This window comes from Microcaecilia unicolor, chromosome 2, assembly GCF_901765095.1.
Source record: "Microcaecilia unicolor chromosome 2, aMicUni1.1, whole genome shotgun sequence".
Lineage (NCBI taxonomy): Eukaryota > Metazoa > Chordata > Amphibia > Gymnophiona > Siphonopidae > Microcaecilia > Microcaecilia unicolor.
Genome location: NC_044032.1, coordinates 363,174,034 through 363,190,719, shown reverse-complemented (window position 1 = coordinate 363,190,719; position 16,686 = coordinate 363,174,034). Strand labels below are relative to the sequence as shown.

The following is a 16,686-nucleotide window of genomic DNA, read 5'->3' as shown; positions in this document are numbered from 1 at the left end:
CCTAGTCCTGTCCGCTGCCAGTACTCCTTGCTACTGGAGCTCTAGCCATAGGCTTGCTGCTTGACCGGACCATTGCCTGATCTGACTACTTGCTGCCTGCTGCCTGACCCGACTACTGCCTGAACCCGGATATTCTCTGCCTGTGGCCAGACCTGACTATTGCCGGAACTCGGACATTCCCTGCCTGTCTGCCTTGCTTTCGCCTAGGTGCCTGGGGGCACTTCTGTATCCTGATTCCTGTTGTTCCTGCTTGTTAGTTCCAGTTCTGGTTTCCCTGTAAGGCCTACCGGCTGCCCGAACCAGAGGGCTCAACCCTTGGGGAACAGTGGCTAAGCGTAGGTGAAGCCTAGGTCCAGTGTGTTCCTGTCCAGCGGGTTCCGGTCCAGTGGGCTCCACTCCAGTGTGTACCAGTCCAGTGGGTTCCAGTCCTGTGTATTCCAGTGCAGAACTCCAGTCCGGGGTTTCAGTCCAGCCTTGCCTCTGCTTTGAAGGTGACCTTGCCTGCCACTGCCACTCCACGGTAGTGGCCCAAGGCTCACAACCCAGTGCTTCCAGGGAAGAAGCCCGACACACGCCTATATTCTTGGTCTGCTTTTTGCTTTCTGGGATTGGGGAAGTGAACAGCTTCACATTTTGTAATGTTGAGAAAAAGACATGGGTCAGTTAGCTACTGAGAGAAAAGTTGGAGATGAGTGTTCAATTTTAAAATTGAAGAGGAGATTGTAGGCAAACAATAGATAATCTTAATGTCATCTGCATAACCATAAGATGTACAGCCTTGTGATTGAATAACTAAAGAGAAGAGCAAGGAACATATTAAGTAGGACAAGAGTCAGTATTAATCCTTGTGGGATACCTAAGGATGCATAATAAATGTCTCAGAGGGTATGCTGGTAAATATTTTGAAAGTTACGATCAAACAGATAACTAGTAAACCAGGACAGTACAGTCCCTGAGATGCATAATCCATAGTCTGCTATTGAGACAGACATAAGGGAAGCCACTCCCTCCTTATCTGATGTGACCTGGATTGGCCACTGTTGGAAGCAGGATACTGGGCTAGATGGACCATTGGTCTGACCTAGTATGGCTATTCTTATATTTCACTGCAGGTCACTGGCAGAAATACAAAGCCAGCAGTCCCCTCCCCAGCTCTGTGATCACCTAGTCTCTTTCCCCCACCTGTCATCACCACCTCTGTCATCATCTAGTCTCTCTCCCTCTCTTCCTCCCACCCTGTCGTCACCCAGTATCTTTTACTCTTCTGTTCCCTAGTATTCCTTCCTATCTCACTTCTCCCTGCTGGCCACACTCCTAAATCCAGCCCTTACTACCCATGAAGACAGTAACTTAATCCCCCCACCCCCTGTACCATCCAGGAATCCAGAAGCCAATAAAGCCTCTACCACTCCCCTTATTGTCCACGTAGCCAGCTAAATCCTTTCCTAGGTTATGATTCCTTGCAGGCAGGCAGCTCCTCATTCTCTCTCTCTCTGGCCAAGTCTATCCAACTGTCATCAGTGAACAGGTACTTCCTATTCCATGTACCCCATGACTAGCTACAGTATGAGCTGCAGATTCAGAAACTTTGGCATCCAGTCCTCTTCTTTTGTCTCTTACCCCCTACCGAGCTTAAGAACATAAGAGTAGCCATACTGGGTCAAACCAACCTGTTTTCACAACAGTGGCCAAGCCAGATCACAATTACCTGCCTTCTCATCGACTCCCCAGCCCTATTTCCACACATTCTGACCCACTCTACAGTCCATCCAGATCCTTTACCCCATGTCTCCACCCCTCCCTTTCCCTCCACGTTGGGGTGCCTTTTACTCAGGGACAGAGTGGCTGGCCCTCTAGACACAGCCATTTACCCTTCCAATCATCCTCCTCCTCCTCCTCAACCTAACACCTGAAGCAGCCCATTACCCAGCCTTCAACTTACAGTTTCTGATCCATCTAGCCACGGGGGAGGGAGAAGAGTGGCAGGGCAACTCGGTGCACGATATATGCACAATTAGGGAGGTGGTGGCCTTTTTTGAGACAGCAGTAGCACCTCTGGTGGACATTTGTGGAGTTTCTCTCTCACCCACATAAATATTTTTTAAGTTCCATAGGCTTACTGAGGGAAGAGGTTTCTGGGCTAAATCCAACTTTTAAGAAAAGAATTGACAAGAAAACTTCCTGGACTGTGTAGAAGATATATAGGAAACAATGGATCCAATATTCAAAGGTAGTGGCCACCACATTAAACAGGATTTAAAGTAATATTCATGTTCTTTGGTTCTGAATATACTTGTAAGTAAGTGACCACAGCAATATCAGGACAATAGCCGAATACTGCCACAGATACATTTTGCACAATATCCTCACTCCACCCCTTTACTACACAGATAGCACTTCTTTGGTTAGAGGGATTTTCTGTCAAATGCTATCGGTACAAGTGCTGAAAATCCAGAGTTTTTCTTTCATTGGCCATTGGTGAACTCCACTTGATTATCAGACCCCAATATTTTTAATGGAGTAAAAATGTATTGAATGCCAAAAAAACTGCATTTGAACAACAACGCAGACAAAATTAGACTGAGGGGGCTCATGAGGTAGCAGTTATTTATTTTTGAGCTTTGAGAGAGTTTTATATAAGAAGGAATAAACACAGAATAATTATTTTATATTTTGCCTTTCACATTTTGTCCAAATATAAGGCCCCTTTTACAAAACGGCAGTACACATACTGCCACTTTGCCGCTTGCCAAATTGGGACTACTGCTGGGCTACCACAGGAGCCTGATGGTGGTTCCCACCCCCAGCGTACAGGAGCCTGATGGTAGTTCCCACCCCCAGCGTGCGCCATTTCTGATGTAAAAAAAATATTTTTTTATTTCTGTAGCGCCGGGGCTTACTAAGTGGTAACCAGTGTCTCGTTACCACCAGGTTAGAACGGAAGTCCTTAATGTCACCTAAATTGGTGGTGGTAAGGGCTCCCCCCACCCCAGAAATGGCTGCGCACCAATCTCTGTGATTAGCACCTGGTCATTTCTTTTTTTTTTTTTTTTTTGACTGAAAACAACCTTTTACCTGCTGTGGTAAAAGGGGGCCTTGGTGTGCAGCAAATCCACACGCCAATGCCAGCCAAAGCTTGGTAAAAGGGGCCCACAGTATAGTCCTATGTTTTTGTTTAGTATTTAAACTGCAAAGAAGATTTTTAATGTATCCATTTGATTTGAAATTCACAGCATTGGGGAAGGTGAATTATAATATTTGCTCATTTATCTCGTTGCTAATCATTCACAAACAGCTCTATTCATCAAGAGAAATAAAGGCTAATGTAGTGTGAAAAAAGTGCTAAGGTGTACAGAACTACTATTGGTAGCTGAAGTGATCTGTACATTCTAGTCATAAAAAGGAATCCTGAGAGGTATTCGGCTGCACTACACTAGTCTCTGTGCAAGCTTTGGCCAGTCTCTGGCCCTATACAACTGTGTACAATCTTATGATTGAGAGGTGGTTGGCTTCAGCCTGTCTTCTGCTATGCTGTGATAAAAAATATTTGGCCTCAGTTTCAGAATGCTTTTTGAACATGAACATCTTGCTGAACGCTGGCCACAATTATGCTTCTAAGCCAGTAATTATTTAATTACCAGCCCATTTAGGGCATCAATATTTAGACTACTGTACTAAAGGTATACGTAAGAGATTGATGGTAGTGAGAAATTCAACATTTTCTTATTGGATGATGATCAGCAAATATGCTGAGCTCCAAACAGGGTTGCCCATGGAGGAAGGGGGAGGGAAGTACAGATATTTGTGTGGTGGTGTGTTTCAGGTGCATGCAAGTTGTTAATGTTTGAGGATTTAAAATATGAGCTTATCAATGGACACAAGCATATCAATGAACAATTAAAATTACTTGAAATCTGGCAGGGCACATCCAAGCATAAGAAACATCAATCCAATGGCTCCTCCGAAGGACAGGCTTATTAGAGCTGTAAAAAAAAAAATGCAAACACTGAGAACAGGTAGGATATATGATGTTTTGTAAATTGTCAAAATTAAAACAATGTCACTTTGTCCCAAGAGGTTACATGGTACAGCATGATAAATTTCTGACCTAATCCATGGTAAAGGTCATGAAATACCACCCTCTCCCCCTTAACTTTTCTATTACTTAGCCAGGCTAAGAGGATTCTTCTCACTCACTGCCACATCAGTAGAACTTTTTTCCCCCCAACTACAGAGGGCCAGGCATAAGTATGTAAGTACTGCAATACTAGGACAGAACAAAGGTCCATCAAGCCCAGCATCCTGTTTCCAACAGTGGCCAATCCAGGTCACAAATACCTACCAACATACCAAAAAAGTACAAAACATTTTATACTGCTTATCCCAGAAATAGTGGATTTTCCCCAAGTCCAATTTTTAATGTTGGACTTTTTGTTTAGGAAGCTGTTCAAACCTTTTTAAAACTCTGCTAAGCTAACCGCCTTTAGCACATTCTCTGGCAACGAATTTCAGAGTTTAATTACAAGTTGAGTGAAGAAACATTTTAACCGATTCATTTTAAATTTACAACTTTGTAGCTTCATCGCATGCCCCTAGTCCTAGTATTTTTAGAAAGCGTAAACAGACAATTCACGTCTACCCATTCAACTCCACTCGTTATTTTATAGATCTCTATCATACCTCCCCTCAGCCACCTTTTCTTTAAGCTGAAGAGCCCTAACAGCTTTAGTCTTTCCTCATAGGGAAGTAATTCCATCTCCTTTATCATTTCCGACGCCCTTCTCTGCACCTTTTCTAATTACACTATATCTTTTTTGAGATGCGGTGACCAGAATTGAACACAATATTCGAGCTGCGGATGCACCATGGAGCGATACAAAGGCATTATAACGTCCTCATTTTTGTTTTCAATTCCTTTCCTAATAATACCTAACATTCTATTTGCTTTCTTAGCCGCAGCAGAACACTGAGCAGAAGGTTTCAACGTATCATCAATGACGACACCTAGATCCCTTTCTTGGTCCGACTCCTAACGTGGAACCTTGCATGACGTAGCTATCATTCGGGTTCCTCTTTCCCACATGCATCACTTTGCACTTGCTGAAATTATACATCATCTTCCATTTAGACGCTCAGTCTCATAAGGTCATCTTATAATTTTTCACAATCCTCCCACGATTTAACGACTTTGAATAACTTTGAGTCATCAGCAAATTTAATTATCTCACTAGTTTCTCCCATCTCTAGGTCATTTATAAATATGTTAAAAAGCAGCGGTCCCAGCACAGACCCCTGGGGAACCCCACTAACTACCCTTCTCCATTGAGAATACTGAGCATTTAACCCTACTCTCGGTTTTCTATCTTTTAACCAGTTTTTAATCCACAATAGGACACTAACTCCTATTCCATGACTCTCCAATTTCCTCTGGAGTCTTTCATGAGGTATTTTGTCAAACGCCTTCTGAAAATCCAGATACACAATATCAACCGGCTCACCTTTATCCACGCTTGTTCACACAAAACACCCAAGTTACATGCTCCAGATGCCCACATCTATGCACATTATGTTTACTTAAAAGGCAACATATTAAGCTTTGGGCACATTAAGGTTTAACCTTTTTTTACTGCTTTCTCTTTTGAAACATGTATTCAATATACTTCTATTTTATCCCTCATCAACATTTTTAGTATTATCCAACAACTTGTTGGACCCATTTACGTTGGATAATCAAGACTCTATTGTATATTAATTCATAGATATTTTATATTACATATCTATATATATTTACCTATCTATAAAGACAAATATAAATATACACACAATATATATAAAAAGCTGCAAGCTAAAAATTAAAAAATTCAAACGGTGGAACCCATCATTCTCTTTTAGCCCTTTTCCGATTCTTTAAAAGGACCAAGATTCAGAGCTCCCTCCTCAGTTCCTACAAAGACAAAGCAAAGAGAGCAGACCAACCATAAAAATAAAGTGCTCCAATCCAAGGAATTAGAACTGGCACAGGTAGAAGCAACTGGGGATCCTCCTACCCAGGAGCGTCCACTAGACCATCAAGGTATTTAAAGGTAGGCTCGGGGAGGGCCTTCGGGTGGCCGGACTCGCTCTCTATACAAGGGGGAGGAGCCATTTTCAGTTTCAACTGAAACCGAGCGCAAATTTCAGTTACTGATTCAGTTTTATTTGCCCTTAAGTTAACAACCCAGTCAACCTGTCTGACTTGAATCACCCGGTAAAATGGCTATTTCGGCTCCCTACAGAGTTAGCTAAGATCAGCCAGCTGTCTAGATATGGGGAAACTCAGATTCCCTCTTTGCAAAGAAATACTACCAAAACCATTAGGAAGATCTGGGGAGCTACAGCCAGGCCAAAGGACAATGCCCCAAAATGGAAGTGATCATCCAATACACAGAATCAAAAGGAAAATTTGGTGTTCTTCCCAAATCAGGAAGTGCAGAAAGTCTCTGCCAAATCTGCGAAACTTGCCAATTTTTACTTTTCTGAGGTTAAGGATGGTCTTAATGTTCCATCCTTCTTGGATACCACAAAGTAGATGGAATAGCAGCTTTGTCCTTGCTCTTCCAAGGGAACCAGCACAATGGCTGCCAGAAGTTGTAGATTACCGACTGCCTCTTTCTTGAGCTCTGACACAAAGGGAGAAAGCAAGAGGCTGCAAAAATTCAAGAACCCACTGATCTACTGTGATGTGGATCTACTCGGGGGGGGGGGGGAGCCTGAGGAGATCTACTTTTAGTCTATCAGAGTAAGCTGGCTAATTCTCATTGGAAGCAGAAAAATCAAAGCAGACCTGGAGACCGAGAGGGACAATTCTTAACAATGCCTCAGCCCATTGCCAGCACAGGCCAATGAGTCTATTGGCTTGATCAAAAGCAAACCTATTGGTTCAACTTGCCTGGTGAGCTCCTAGAGAAAGATCAGGCACAATCCTCTGACAACCTCTATAGCTTGGCTCTGCTGCCCAAGTCCCTGACTAGCTTCTTCAGGACATCCGTAAAAGGGATCTGCCCTGAAGAGGAAACTATTTATGCTTTAACTTTGAAGCTAAAATCTGCCAACCAATTCCTGAGCCAAAGAGCTCTCCTTGAAGCATATTTTCAAAGCACTTAGCCTTCCAAAGTTCCATAGGTTTCTATGGAACTTTGGAAGGCTATGGGGTCATTCCATGCCAAGTGGTCTAAAATTAAAAAAAGTTCCCACCATCATGTTCTCCAAATTTGTTCAAGTTTTATCTGTTGCGCAAGTCAGGTGTTAAACGAAGTTTACCAAAATTTGAGGTCTCTAACTGCAATAGTTGCAGATCTAGACCCCCTTTTCTGAAAGGTTGTCAGTCCATGAGCGCGCGACATTTACCAAAATGCCATTTTTGGGATCTAATAAAATCCAAACATTTATAAGAATGGCTAAAAAATTCAAATCCTGTACAGTTTTTGATGCTAATTCCGATGAAATACATTTTAACATTATGGATGCAAAATCCAGTCAAACAAGTTGACTCAAAGTGTGCATCAAAATTGGTCGCGACTCATCGGAACATATTTGGACCAATATTCAGACTGCAACAACTTCCATGCAAACAAAGATACGGACTTGAAATTTTGAACAAGCATTATGCTTGTGCTGGACATAATACTGCCAGATTTGCAACTAACCAGCATCTATAACCGCCCTGCAGGATCTCTTCAAAGTTGGCACTGTCAGCGCAAATGGTAAAATATACCAAAGTTCAAAGCCAATTATTAAAAAAAAGAGAGTCTGCCTGAATCAGCTTGTGAACAGTATAATCTGAAAGAGAAAATTGTGCTCTACAACACTGACCCCATTTCTGACCAGAAACATTCAGACTATTGGTACAATTGTTAACATTATCCCAATTCGATTATTGTAATGCTATATATGCTGGCTATAAGGAGTATCTGTTGAAAAAAACGCCAAACAGCTCAAAACACTGAAGCCAGGTTCATATACAAAATCTCTCATTTTGAAAGTGCTTCCCCTTTATCAATCAAATTACACTAGGTTCCCATCAAAGCAAGAATTACCTTTAAATTATGTACCTTTATTGTTCAAATACTAAATGGCACAGCTCCAGACTATATGGTAACATTAATAAACTTACTTCAAAGAAACCCTAAATATGAGGCAAGAAAATATTTCAGACAACACCTCCCAAATTGCAAAAAAGTGTTCTACAAAACTGTCCACTCTGCAGACTTCACTTACCTAGGAACCAAATGGTGGAACGCCTTAGCATCCAAAATAAGAAATATACAGAAATATACTAGATTCCACAAAATCCTCAAATTATTCCTATTCAAACAAACCCTCATATAGAACGACCATATCTCAAACAGTTATTACCTGAATAGGTTATTACTCTATTTACCATTAACTTTCTCTTTCCTTCATGTATAATTTCTCATTCATAATAGATTTTCTAAATGTTAAACATCCATAGCTATCCTAGTATTTTTATGATACCGTATTGTAAAATTGGATTCTTACAACAAATTACTTTCTTATGCATTATTCTTTGTTATGTATCCTATACTGTTTATTGTAAGTCTCACTGAATTCAAACTTGTTTGGGACAATGTGGTATATAAATGTCACAAATAAATTCCCCTTCAAAATTCCCATGTGAAATAATTATGCGTATTATTTTGTCGTTCAACACATGAAACTACTAACAAAAACATTGAAATTTTACTTCAATCATTAAAAACAACTATATCACGCTGGTCTCCCTAATTCCTTAGTTAGTGGGGTAGACTTGAGACAACAAAGATGACACTTGCTCCCAGAGACAATTACCTCTTAAGTATGCTCCCACTCTCATTTCTGCCATCTTTCTTTAAACAAATAAACTGCTAACAGACTTTCTCTGGAATCACATATCTCCCCACAAAGATGCTAGAATGCTAAAACTCACAAAACACCATGGAGGGGTAAACTTTCCGGACTTTATTCAATACCACTCAGTCTTCATTCTAAATCAAGGAAGTCAATGGTTTCATACTTCCCAATCATTTCCTACATTTATCTGGTTGAAATTGGAAACTGATCTCCAAATATTTAATTGAATAAACTAGCATACACGTCATCACCTACCCACTTGAATATACCTTTGGTTTTAAAAGCTACTCTTGCTTCATTTGTTACTATAAGGGATTTTATTAAAGAAAAATCTAATGGGTTTCACAACTCTTGTCTTATGGAATAACTCACATATAATAATTGCCAGGTCACCCATTCATTGGTTGATCTAGCAATCCCATTACATCTGGTTTATAGATCAATTACTGCTAAATAAATACAAATCATCAAATCATTTGCTCAACTGAATTAAACTTTCCAGATTCAGAATTCCTCCATTTTCTACAAACTGAACACTATAAAACATCTCCTCAACTACCACAAATCCCTCCTTAAAGAACGCACAATAGAAGTTTTTACCTTAAAGGCTCTTCTTCATTGCTCTCATCAAACTTCGTTCTTCTATAAGACATTTCAAATACATAAAAGAAACGACAGTATGGGCACTCAACAGGTATGGGAAAAGGACTTGAACGCTCACATATCAGAAGACTCCTGGCACTCATTTTAGAGCCATGGCCCTAGAGTCTGCTTCAATTACCCAATCCTTATACTTCATATATCATCGCTCACTCTGGACTCCCAGGAAAGCAAATGGCCAGTGATCGATCTCCATCAGATCAATGCTGGTCACGCTGCAAAGCAATTGGTACACTCTCCTATATGCAAATTGACTGCAGCAATCTTTAAATTGTTTGGTCTGACGTTTGGAGTATAATAACATAGTAGATGACGGCAGAAAAAGACCTGAACGGTCCATCCAGTCTGCCCAACAAGATAAACTCATATGTGCTACTTTTTGTGTTTACCCTACTTTGATTTGTACCTGTCCTCTTCAGGGCACAGACCGTATAAGTCTGCCCAGCACTATCCCCGCCTCCCAACCACCAGTCCCGCCTCCCACCACCGGCTCTGGCACAGACCGTATAAGTCTGCCCAGCACTATCCCCACCTCCCAACCACCAGTCCCGCCTCCCACCACCGGCTCTGGCACAGACCGTATAAGTCTGCCCAGCACTATCCCCGCCTCCCAACCACCAGCCCCGCCTCACACCACCGGCTCTGCCACCCGATTTATCCTTCACTTGTCAAATACTATTTCTTTGAAACTCATTATTTGGAAATCACTCATCTTACCTGAACTAAAGATTCGTGCAAATTTCTATTTTATTTTCTAATTTCTCTTGCGCTTAAACTTACTGTTAGCCACTGGAAGGATAACTCACTTCTTTCTTTTCATATATGGTGGAATTGGGTTATATTATTTAAGAACTATGAAAATAATTTAAGTTGTCCCACCCTCCAGAAATCTCATAAGTTGTTACAATGGAAAACTTTAGAAAATTATTTATCTAGCAAATAACTCACAGAGGTCAGCACTATAGTAACAAGATTATGTACACTTTTATCCTAGATATTTATTTACCAAACTCATGCTTTCCTTGTAGTACTTTGTTGTACTATTCTTGTTACTATTATACATTTGTTACTTGTTTTTACCTGAATCCATTCTATATTTTTATATTTACTATAATACTCAAAATATTTAAAAAAAAATGGCACTATTAGGATGGGGCCCAATCCCTTGTCTTTCCATTGAAAACAATTTATTAGTTCAGTCCCTTTATTTGTCAGCAAGATGTGGGATAGCAAAATAATGGAAAGTGGATAAGCACCCATCCAGAATGAATGGTTACAAGTATGGGAAACTGTTAAAATGGAAAGAATGGCATTCTTTGAAAAATAACAAAAAATGTAATGAATAAAAAACTCTTTTACTAAAAATTATCCTTTATAATTCCTAAGTGCAAAAATTATATTGAAAATGACTGTATAATATTTAAATGTGAACTTTACTTCAGGTTTTGTAACATTGGATGGTCATGCTCAAAAGGTTACATCAATAGTTTATTTTTTGCTTTGATAATTTCTGACTATAAGTCATGGAATTACTTGAAACAAACGCGAAGGCGATGCAATACCCTTGGATAACAGATAACTCATTTTGAGCAGATTTTTACTCGCAGTGTTTGTTGATTACCTATTTTTACATAAAGGTATACACACGATTGAACATTTGTGCTTATAATTACTGGTCATTGGATATTCTGATTTCATCAATGACTTTTTATAGTTTATTACAAAAATTCAATTTATTATACAAACAAAAAATAGGTTGTTAGCTCCAGCTTTTCCCGTCTTGCACTCACCTTTAATGCCTGCCATGACGATGCTCCACAGACCCCGCGCCCTTGCTTTAGTATCTGCGACAGCAACTGAAAAACGGGACGCTGCAATCAAAGCGAACAATGCTTAAACAAAAAAAATACAGCGGCGACTTCCGCAAAATCATGGAACAAAAAAAAAAAAAAAGGCAACACAAACCACCGTGACGAGACCGCAGACCAGGAACACAGCACAGTCTCACTCAGGAAGCGCCCGCCCGGCTACCACGCTCAGCGTAGCAGACGCACACCGTACCAACAACGCAAAACACGTGACCTCGCCCTGCCCAATTAGAGTCCTGCGTACCTGAGGTAAGTCTTGCGTGCGCATGCGTTTAACTTAGACGCGAGTCACGTCACGCGACCTGTTTCGCTGTGAGGGAGGGGGCCCGGGGGTCGATGAGTGGTCTTCGGGAGATTATTTACACACTGCGAAAGCCTACTAGCCATACCATTAAAAAAAAATACGATTTTTAAAGCGTGTTGAAAAGTGGCGGCGTCCTTCGCTTTATGCATTTAATTTTTTTTCTATGTGCTTATCAATAGAAATCAACCAAAATAAAACATGGAAAAGAAAATAAGATGGTACCTTTTTTATTGGACATAACTTAATACATTTCTTGCTATGTGCTGTAGCTCTTTTTCCCCCATTGACTTATGACCTTTCATTGATCGCCTAGGTCTGCACCGTAATACAAACCTCCTTGAGCCAAGGAGGTTTAATAAACAGGAGTGGAAGTGAGCCTACCATTGTAAGCAAGAAAGCCAATTAGGACAGTCTAAGCTTCCCCTTCCCAGCGCCGCCGTCATCCCCGTTTACTCAAAACAAAGCAAGCAAGTTCTCTCTCAATCTAACCTCTTTGGTGTGGGTAAACAACCGCCTATCATGAGTGAGCAGGTGGAATCGTGCGCGTGCGTGTTGCATTTCTTGTCTGGCTGTAGGAGGAGGCCAGTGGAAGCACTGCACCTAAGGTGACGCAACACCTTGCAACAGAAACACAGCTTCAGAAAGCACGGCTCGTATTTGTCCTCGTGTACGTCCTGGTTTCGTGCTCGCTTGTTTTATTCGTGGAGTGGTGGCAGCAGCTCTTCAGACAGCTACCCAGATCGATTTGTTGTGACGTGGGGGAAGGATTTAACCATTCTTTTAGCGTGTGAGGGGGCCATGGAGCGGCTCGCGGGCTACCTGATCACGCTCTGTCTAGTGGTCTGGTCACCCGTTCTCGCCTGGAATGAGGCAGGTAAGGCACTGTGATGAAGTTAAGGTTTAATGCCCCCCCCCCCCCTCTCCGTAGAAAAATGAAGATGGACTCTTTCTCTCATGTACTCTCTCCTGCTAGCTTTCATTTCGTCTCGCTGTCCCAGTAATCTCCAACCTTTTTCACATAAAAGGCTACAAAGAAGTCACGAGAAATCTCCGACTGCCACCACCACCAAATGTTTTTTAGGCTTAGACGTTTAACTTTTTTTTTAAAATATTTGTATTATTTTAACGTGTATTAGAACAACCATTAAACGAAATATATATCATGAGGTTATAAAGAACAAGCTACTGCAGAACAGTACATTAACAGCCACGTAATACTATTGATAAGAACATAAACAGCCCAGTCGTTTACATATGGACATTTTACATATATCGTCCAAAATAAATTTTTTTAGAAGAAGACAGCTGATGTACTTAACGCTGAGGATTATTCTCCCGGGATCCTCCTATTTCCTTACTAATCTTGCCCTCCTTAAAACTAAGCTGAGAATGATCCGATTCCTCCTCCGTGCGACGGTAACATTACGTCACAGGGGGCATAATTAGTGGATCAAGCGTAGAATAAGGTTTAATGACAGAAGGAGCGCTTCTTTGTTTTCACGTCCGCTACTGCTTACAGTATCCAGCGATCACCAGCCATAACTCAGCGCTGCTCAAATCTTTTAGAAAGTTAAACAGAGTTGCAATAGACAGGCTTACTTCCACTCCAATCTAGTCCACTGTAAGCAAGGAAGCCAGTTTGGTTAATCTCTATTTCCACTCACCCCCCCCCCCCCCCACCCGCGCAGCCCTCATTGCCATTCATTCAAAACAAAGCAAGCAAACCTATTAGCTGCTGCATCTGCGTTGTAGTTCTTAATTTTTGATCCATCTGTAACAAGCCTAAAGCTGTTTCAGTTGGATTGGCAGGTCTTACAAGGTGGAGGATAAAAGACATAATTGGGGTCATGATATAGACGTTCAAATATTTTTAAGGTATTAATCCGCATTTGAACCTTTTCTAGAGATGGGAAGATGGTAGAACTAGAGGACATGAATTGAGGTTGCAGGGGGGGCAGACTCAGGAGTAATGTCAGGAAGTATTTCCGCGGGAGATGGTGGAGATGAAAACAGTAATGGAATTCAAACATGCGTGGGATAAACACAAAGGAATCCTGTTTAACCGGCATTTGGAGAAGAAAAACGGTGCAGGGCGGACTTCTATGGTCTGTGCCCTGAGAAAGGCAGGGACAAATCAAACTCGGATATACATATAAAATATTATATATCATGTAAAATGAGTTATCTTGTTGGGCAGACTGGATGGACCATTCAGGACTTTATCTGCCGTCATTTACTATATGTTACTATGAATATCATCATTTAAAAAAAAAAAGCTTCAAAATTTATTGTAAATGGTAGTTTGTAGTCATTTTTCTTCACTGATCTGTGCAATGTAGATGACCAGATTTCAGTGAGGATATCTTGTTTCCTAATGGGTTCATCTTAACTGTTGTAATCTGCCTGGGAAGCCTGGTAACATAGTAACATAGTAGATGACGGCAGAAAAAGACCTGCACGGGCCATCCATTCTGCCCAACAAGATAACTCATATGTGCTACTTTTTGTGTATACCCTACTTTGATTTGTACCTGTGCTCTTCAGGGCACAGACCGTATAAGTCTGCCCAGCACTATCCCTGCCTCCCACCACCGGCTCTGGCACAGACCGTGTAAGTCTGCCCAGCACTATCCCTGTCTCCCAACCACCAGTCCTGTCTCCCACCACCGGCTCTGGCACAGACCGTATAAGTCTGCCCAGCACTATCCTTGCCTCCCAACCACCAGCCCCGCCTCCCACCACTGGCTCTGCCACCCGATCTCGACTAAGATGGTGTTTCTAAAGATGATGGGATATATTGAAATTAAATGGAAGTAGAATTAAACTCTCCTTTCATTGGGGGGCACATGGAATCACATTTTCAACTGTTTTGTAGAAGTTTGACTTTTAGATGCACAAATGGATTATTCTGTTTTGGAACATGTTTCAGGGGCAAGTGGTTTTATAATTCCAAATAAAAATACATATTTAGTTTCATGCAGATCTCTTTTGTTTAAACATAACTAAATGGGCTAATAGCCCCTAATGCAGTCCAGTAGTTTTCTTATATTTTGTTCTTGTGATGTCTTCTCCTGTGCCAAAACTGAAAACTCTTATCTCCTTGAGGTTAAATGAGGGGACATGGGATGAGCTTTTCTGGTCCACAGGAGACAGTACGATTATAAAGTTGAAGCCGGTCCCCCTACAGCAGCCATCTCCGTTTGTCAAAAACAATAGCAAAGTATATTTGCATTCTCTCTTGTTAGGGGAGAGGGAGAAGTTCTAAGAGGAGCTGTAGGGGGCTGGGCTGGTGGAATTTTCAAGGGTATGAAGGGGGGGAGGGTTATTTTCAAAATGTATTTGTTAGTACTGCAGAAGCTGCTTTGTTATTTCCAGTGCTGTATTGTGGTTTTCATTGGAGCGCTAGATGCCTGCTTTTTTCTTCATGATTACAATATAGATAGTCCTCTATAAAAATACTTGCAAAAGTTTTAATGCCTATGTGTGTCATTTTTTAAAATATGACAAAAATGTCATTTATTTTAAAGCTTCTCCTCTGAACATATAATATAAAATTTTAAATCAGCAAAAGAGCATTAAAATTATTGTACCTGCTAGACGCAGCAGAAACTCTCTTTGCATTTGTCCAAATCTTTCTGGAAGGGCTGCTTACACCTAAATCCAGCTGTATTCATTGTCTGAGGGGCAGCATACACCTAGATTCAGCTCTGTTTCTCATCAGAAGGGCCGCATACACCAGGATCCTGGTCTATTTTCGATCAGAAGGGAAGAATACACCAGGATCCTGGTCTAATTAGGATCAGAAGGGCCGCATTCATCTCTTCTGATCGAAAATACACCAGGATCTCTGATCGAAAATTCAGGATCCTGGTGTATTCTTCCCTTCTGATCAAAAAATACACCGGGATCTTGGTGTATTCTTTCCTTCTGATCAAAAATACACCGGGATCCTAGTGTATTCATCGCTTCTGATTGGAAACCCTGGTGTATTCGGCCCTTCTGATCGAAAATACACCGGGATCCTGGTGTATTCTTCCCTTCTGATCGAAAATACACCGGGACCCTGGTGTATTCGGCCCTTCTGATCGAAAATACACCGGGACCCTGGTGTATTCGGCCCTTCTGATCGGAAATACACCAGGATCCTGGTGTATTCGGCCCTTCTGATCCCAAATACACCAGGATACTGGTGTATGTGGCCCTTCTGATGAGAAGCAGAGCTGAATCTAGGTGTATGCTGCCCCTCAGACAATGAATACAGCTGGATTTAGGTGTGAGCAGCCCTTCCAGAAAGTTTTGGACATATGCAAAGAGAGTTTCTGCTGTGTCTAGCAGGTACAATAATTTTTAATGCTGCTTTGCTGATTTGAATGTTTATGTTATATGTTCATAGGGGAAGCTTTAAAATAAATGATATTTTTGTCAAATTTAAAAAAGACACACAGGCATTAAAACTTTTGCAAGCATTTTTATAGAGGGCTGTGTTTATTGTCATCATGAAGAAAAAAGCAGGCATCTATCGCTCCAATGAAAACCACAATGCAGCACTGGAAATAACAAAGCAGCTTCTGCAGTACTGACAAATATATTTTGAAAATAACTCTCCCCCACCCCCCCCCCTTCACAGATCCACTTGCCCCTGACACATGTTCAAAACAATCCATTTGTGTATCTAAAAGGTAAACTTCTACAAAACAGATGAACATGTGATTCCATGTGCCCCAATGAAAGGAGAGTTTAATTCTACTTTCATTTAATTTCAATATATTCCATCATCTTTATAACACCAGACTTCCCAAGACAGATTGCAACAACAGTTAAGATGAACCCGTTAAAGATATCCTCACTGAAATCTGTCCATCTATATTGTACAGAATAACAGTGAAGAAAAATGACTACAAACTACAGAGTTTATAATTGCTGTTTCTACCAGTTACAGTACATTTTGAAGCTTTTTTAATGATA

At 41.1% G+C, this 16,686-nt stretch overlaps 2 protein-coding genes across 3 annotated transcripts in view; one reads left to right on the top strand and one right to left on the bottom strand.

Annotated features, from left to right (window-relative positions):
- LEPROTL1 (leptin receptor overlapping transcript like 1) overlaps positions 1-12,271 on the bottom strand; it is a 38,202-nt gene extending 25,931 nt beyond the window's left edge. Inside the window, exons 1-3 of one of the 2 annotated variants that reach the window (XM_030194508.1) lie at positions 12,211-12,271; positions 11,340-11,420; positions 3,908-3,983 (exon numbers count right to left, since the gene is read on the bottom strand). In XM_030194508.1, coding sequence (XP_030050368.1) covers positions 3,908-3,983; positions 11,340-11,355 — 92 coding nt within the window. In that variant the 5' untranslated portion in view covers positions 11,356-11,420; positions 12,211-12,271. Of the gene's footprint in view, positions 1-3,907; positions 3,984-11,339; positions 11,421-11,514; positions 11,597-12,210 lie in introns of those variants that run through there. The other variant, XM_030194507.1, reaches the window with a different exon arrangement.
- A 28-nt stretch (positions 12,272-12,299) lies between these two features.
- The window catches only part of SARAF (store-operated calcium entry associated regulatory factor), a 58,151-nt gene continuing 53,764 nt past the window's right edge, over positions 12,300-16,686 (top strand). Inside the window, exon 1 of the mRNA XM_030194506.1 lies at positions 12,300-12,595. Coding sequence (XP_030050366.1) covers positions 12,520-12,595 — 76 coding nt within the window. The 5' untranslated portion in view covers positions 12,300-12,519. The remainder of the gene's footprint in view (positions 12,596-16,686) is intronic.